Raw genomic sequence first — 5,939 nt, 5'->3', positions numbered from 1 at the left:
ATAAATTCGCATTGCAAGTTGGCTATTGCAATAACGTCTACTGTACTGTTAGTCATTTATTTAAGTAAGTTATTTTGTGGTGTTCTTTTTTTGAAAAATGTCTATGGGAAGGAAGAAAGATGCTATTTCGTCATATTTTGATGTTGTTAAAGATAATAACAAAAAATCAGTGACTGCTAAATGTAAAAAATGTAGAGTAATTATGGCTGGACTAGTACTGCGTATGAAGAAACATATTCAAAAATGTGTTCCATCTGAAAATTCTCAGCTGCCAATGTCAACTATCTATGATTCCGAATCAAATGAGGATTTAACGCTAGATGAGATATCCAAAGCCCAAAAATATTCAAGGGATGCTTACCCAGATAATAATACAGGTAAATTTAAATTTTAAACTTTTATTTTTTCGGTATAACATATAACGGTGTTGTTTTTAACTCTCAAGGTTAAACTCTTTTTTTCAGAGTCTATGTCAGCGTCAGCGTCAGCATTAACAATCGCTGTTATTGATAGCGATAGCACTTTATGTATAAATGACAGTGACGTTGTGATGACCCCAAAACGGCCAAAACCGTCTACTTCTAAAAGCAGCATTTCAAGCTTTGTTATTCGAACCAGCCAATCAGAAAAGAATGAGTTGGATCTACAAATAGCCCGATGTTTATATGCAACAAACACATCACTTCGTGCAGTTGAACATCCCGAATTTAAAAAGATGATAAATGCATTACGTCCTGGATATAAGCCACCAAATAGGAATTCTGTTTCAACCGACTTGCTTGATAAGGTTCATAATTCAGTACAAACAACAATTAAAGAAAATTTATGCAACAAGAAGGTTTGTTTAGCGCTTTACGGCTGGAGCAACGTTCATAATGAACCTATAATAAGCGTATGTGTCACAGATATAGAAAGTGAACGGGTGCATCTGATAGAGTCCATTGATACGAGTGGGAATAGTCACACTTCCGAGTATTTATTACAGCTACTTAAAAATTCAATTATGAAATGTGAAGAATATAATTGTAAGGTAACTAGTATAGTCACAGACAACGCTGCAAATGTGACCAAAATGAGAAGGGATCTGTTTGAGGAATTAGACAGGAAAGATATAATAACTTATAAGGAATAAAGGGTAATATCAAAAAAGTTTGTAAATATTTCAGAAATGTACATTTTGCTAGCGCAAAATTCCGAAAAGCTGATGGTTCTGCTCTTGTATTGCCTCAGGATGTTCGTTGGAATACTTTATCGGACTGCTTGGAAAGTTACTTGAAAAACTGGCCAATATTATTCGACGTTTGCTCAACCAACAGAATAAGTATTGATAATGATATACTAAAGCTTGTAAACTACACCAATTTAAAGACAAATGCCCAAGACTATTTAAAAAAATTAAAGTATATCGCAGTTGCTTTGGACAAAGTCCAAAGAAACACTTGCACTATAGGAGAGGCTACAGAGATATGGATAGAACTTTTGGAAGAATTCGAGACTGAACAAGCAAATGGAGAATTTTCGGTAAGTGATATGAATAAAGTCAAGGAGCGTATGGAAATGGCTTTGACCCCAGCTCATTTTTTGGCAAATTTGCTTGATCATCGCTTTAGAGGAAATAAACTTAGTCAAAAGCAAATAAAAACTGGCATGGAATATGTAGAAACCTACCATCCAGAAGCATTGCCAATTATTATTAATTACCAGGCAAAGTGTGCACCCTTTAAACCATATATGTTTTCTAAACATCTAATTGAGAATGAGAATGTAAAAGCAAAACCATTGGCATGGTGGCGTTCTATAAAAAATATAAATACGACAGCATTGGAACTTGCTCAACAGCTTCATACAGCTATTGCATCGTCAGCCGACATAGAAAGACTCTTCTCATCATACGGTTTAGTCCATTCAAAACTCTACGTAATCGGCTAGGCAATGTCAAAGCAGCTAAGTTGGTTTCAATTTTAAAGAGCTTAAGTCCATCAGTGATGACGTGACTGATCAGATTGATGACTATGAGACTGAAAAAGTGTGAGAAATTTGTTAACGTTAACGCTTGTATGCAAAATGTTTTAAGTTTTCCAATTTTTGTTATGTTCCTAATTCCTATTATTAATAAATAAATAAATAAATAAATAATATGTATGTCAAAAAGTTTGTCTAATGTATTTCAGAATTTTTCCTATTTTTATTCATTATATTAAAAAAGAAAATAAAAACTAAATATTACTCTTTATATTTTAATTATTATTCAAATAATATGAATGAAATAGTTTTGACATTTCTTTTAACAGGGCACACATACATGCCCATCAACTCAATGCACGCAATGATTTGAACTCGAAGAAATAAAAAATCTATGATGGCTCCATAGATGGAGCACAATTTTGAGGAATGCAAGACTGAATCCTAAACCATACATGGTAAAAACTCTTGAATACAATGATTTTTTGGATTTCAAAGAAGCATCTCAGTTATACCGTTTTCGACTGACTGCTCTAGAGTGCTCTCGAGCGCTCTTAGATCGATCTTATCACAAATTTCATGTTCGACTGGGTTGCTCTATGTAACTAAACAGATTATCATGTTCGGCTGACAAAAAATTTTTTCTAGAGCAATCTCAGATTGCTCCTTATGTTTTGCAAGAGCAGCTACTAGGAGCACTATAGAAGTGGGGGAAATATAAACATAACCTATATTTTTGAAGTTAAAAGTTTATACTTTGTAGTTAAAAGTTTTCATCACTTTTGTCAAATAAAAGAAAAACCATGAGTAATGAAGAAATATTAGTTACATATTTTATCAAGTTCAAGTACGTGACAATAATAACAATATTTTATTTTATTTTCATCTATTTTTTGATGACAAATTGTTGGGAATTCTGGTTATTGAAACCAATATATACTCTACAGGGTATTATAAGAAAACCTACAGAAACAATGTACTGGTCAAATAAAGAAATCTTTGCAACGCCAATTTTCTCCTGATTGACGAGTTATTATACTAATATAAAGAAAAATTTGCACTTCATGGATAATGAAAGTTACGATCTACATAATCACCCTAATCTGAAATTGAATAAAATTTGGCCTGTTTTCCATAATATAAATGTTAGCGTTTGGTATATGGATCAATGCCTACATGACTTAACTATAAACAATGTAGCATATTTTAAACTCAAGTTAGTTCTGACCTTGCAATGTATCGAGACAGACGTACGGTGAGGTGGTTGGGTGGATAAATTATAAAATTTTTGTGTTAATTAAAGTCAGTATTATTAAACTATTTATCTTAATATTAACCTGATTCTTACATCAGAAGTGGGATACCTCCCTTTCTATCCATACGAGAGGGAGAAAGGACCTAAAACATTGTGATCAAAATGGCCGACCAAGCAGTACGCGAATCGATAGTTAATGCTGACGCTGAAAACGAGTCTGTGTTAAATGAACAGGACGATGTAAACGGACAGATATTAACAATGTGGAAATTGCAACAAGAAAGCAACATGGAATTTCAAAAACAAATGGTGCAGATCCTTTCTACAATGGCCGCTCAGAGCACTTCTAACAACATTGTGTCGGCTAGTACAGCAGCATCAGGTACGCCTGCGCCGGATGTCATCAGATCCGCTTTGGCGTACATACAATTATCGAGGTTTGACCCTGACGATACTCCATTTTCTATGATCGAAATGGATGGATGAGGTCACCCGAATTCAACAAGGAGTCGGCATGTTGGACACGCTGATTCTGCTCACCGTCATGTTATCAGCAAGCATATACAAAGGTCGTTTAGGATGGGTTCAATGAAGAGATCGCGTTTTGGAATAAAATGGAATCTTTTATGTGAAGAAATTGAAGAAAAATGAAGTTATAGCCTTTCAAAGAGGAAAGTGATTACATTCAAGTGAAAAGACAAAAAGGATGTCTGTTTACGCTCTCCTATCCACAGCAGTAAGAAGGTTGAAACGACAAGGACGGGGCTAAAATTTGCAAACCTCAACTCGTCATTGATTATAATAATACTATGGGCGGAGTTGACAAGTTAGATCAACATTTACATGACTATCCCGTTAACTCTTTCCGTCCCTCTGGTACAATTATTGCACCACCTTATATTTTGCACTATTGGCATAGTGGTGCTCTGCTTGTACCATTTATTCAAAAATCTTTTGCACTTGTCACGGAGGTATTATTGGTATACCACTTGGTAGATCACTGTATTGTGTTGTAAAAAAGAAGTATAGATGGCGGCATCGGTTAGAAATGCAAATATAATTAATTTAAGTTATATTTTCTGTTGTGTGCAGGTTTGAGCAACAGCTGTTTTATTTCAATAATAATAACGTTGTTTTTTAAATTGTTTATTTACGTTTTCAAGTTGTTTTTTGTAAGAATGTAATAAATATAGTTGGTAAGTAATTGTGAATACCATATTGAATAATTTTAATGAAATGTATATCCCATAAATATAGAAATTGGACATGTCCATATATGTACCACCATGACATATAAACATAAATTTATAAATGGAATTTTATTTATTTTTATTTTTATTTTTCTAGTTCTTATGGATCCACGAAGAAACGATTTGCCATTTAAATTGGTGGATATAACTTATGAAGAACTAGTAAACGAACTTAATAATTTTAATAATGAACTCTTCGAAGAAATTCCATCAGACAGTGAATCAGTCGATCCAAATGACGGCGATACGGATGTTGAACTTACGAATGAAACTATCGAAAATATTGAAAATTCTATTCCTATGGAGTTGGAAGATGAATATATATCCGAAACTGACAGTGAGGATATTCCCCTTTCTGAATTAGTTCAGCGTATCAGAAATGATCAGGTAAACCTGTTACCTCTTGGACCACCACAAGTAACGGTTCAATATGATCCTCCCAATTGGAATAAGGCCAATATAATTAAAGATCCTGAGCCATTTACAGAACCTGCTGGAGTGCCTGACTTCATATTAGAAATGGATGAAATGGAACCTGCTAATATATTTGGTCTATTTTTGTCGGACAATTTACTTGATCTTGTCGTATTTCAGACAAACTTATATGACCAACAGGCTAATCTAAAATCAGAAAAACAGTTTGTTCCAACAACTAAGGAGGAAATTAAAACTTTTATTGGTATCAATATTTTGATGGGCATAAAACGCCTCCCCAGTTATAAAGACTACTGGAGTTCTTCGCCAGATTTGCACGATTCCTACATAAGCAGTAAAATAGATTTAGCTGGCTATTAGGAAATATCCATTTGAATGACAATAATAATATGCCTGCAAGAAATAGTCCTGAATATGACAAATTATATAAAATAAGACCCTTTCTTGATATAGTACTGGAAAATTTTCAAAATAATTTTAATCTAACGTGTGTAGCCATTGATGATTCCATGGTCAAGTTTAAGGGTAGGAGAAGTCTAAAACAGTATATGCCCAAGAAACCAGTAAAGAGAGGGTATAAGATATGGATTCTTGCAGATCAGTCGGGATATGCATGGAATTTTCAAATTTATACTGGAAAAGTAAAAGATTCTGTTGAAAAATCTCTTGGTTCCAGAGTTGTAAAAGATCTATCTCAGAGTTTGCATGGAAAATGTCATCGCTTGTATATGGAAGTCAAACGTAAAGAAAAAAACGGTGACATAAAAGAGGTCCCATGTCCCCAAATGNAATATGATGCAAGTCAAACGTAAAGAAAAAAACGGTGACATAAAAGAGGTCCCATGTCCCCAAATGATTTCAGATTACAATGCTCATATGAATGGGGTAGATTTATTTGATAAAAAAAAATCAGTTTACGAAATAGATCGGAAAAGCAAAAAATGGTGGCACCGGTTATTTTGGTTTTTCATTGACGCATGTGTAGTCAATGCTTATATTGTTTACTCAAAATCAAACCAACCCAAACTAACAATGAA

At 33.8% G+C, this 5,939-nt stretch overlaps 1 protein-coding gene across 1 annotated transcript; it reads left to right on the top strand.

Moving 5' to 3' along the window:
• The first annotated feature begins 202 nt into the window (after window positions 1-202).
• On the top strand, window positions 203-1,132 carry LOC108915890. Its single transcript, XM_018722040.1, has 2 exons — window positions 203-377; window positions 465-1,132. The coding sequence occupies exons 1-2, from the start codon at window positions 203-205 to the stop codon at window positions 1,130-1,132; spliced, it is 843 nt and encodes a 280-aa protein (XP_018577556.1).
• The last annotated feature ends 4,807 nt before the right edge of the window (window positions 1,133-5,939 follow it).

This window comes from Anoplophora glabripennis, unplaced genomic scaffold (assembly GCF_000390285.2).
Source record: "Anoplophora glabripennis isolate ALB-LARVAE unplaced genomic scaffold, Agla_2.0 scaffold1784, whole genome shotgun sequence".
Classification (NCBI taxonomy): domain Eukaryota; kingdom Metazoa; phylum Arthropoda; class Insecta; order Coleoptera; family Cerambycidae; genus Anoplophora; species Anoplophora glabripennis.
Note: the sequence above shows the minus strand (reverse complement) of the source record. Positions and strands in the feature narration are given on the sequence as shown.

Bases quoted from the DNA above. Each gene is read 5' to 3' on its own strand.
- LOC108915890 (XM_018722040.1), top strand. From the start codon at position 203: ATGGCTGGACTAGTACTGCGTATGAAGAAACATATTCAAAAATGTGTT. The intron at 378-464 runs GTAAATTTAAAT...TCTTTTTTTCAG, and splicing joins TTACCCAGATAATAATACAG to AGTCTATGTCAGCGTCAGCG.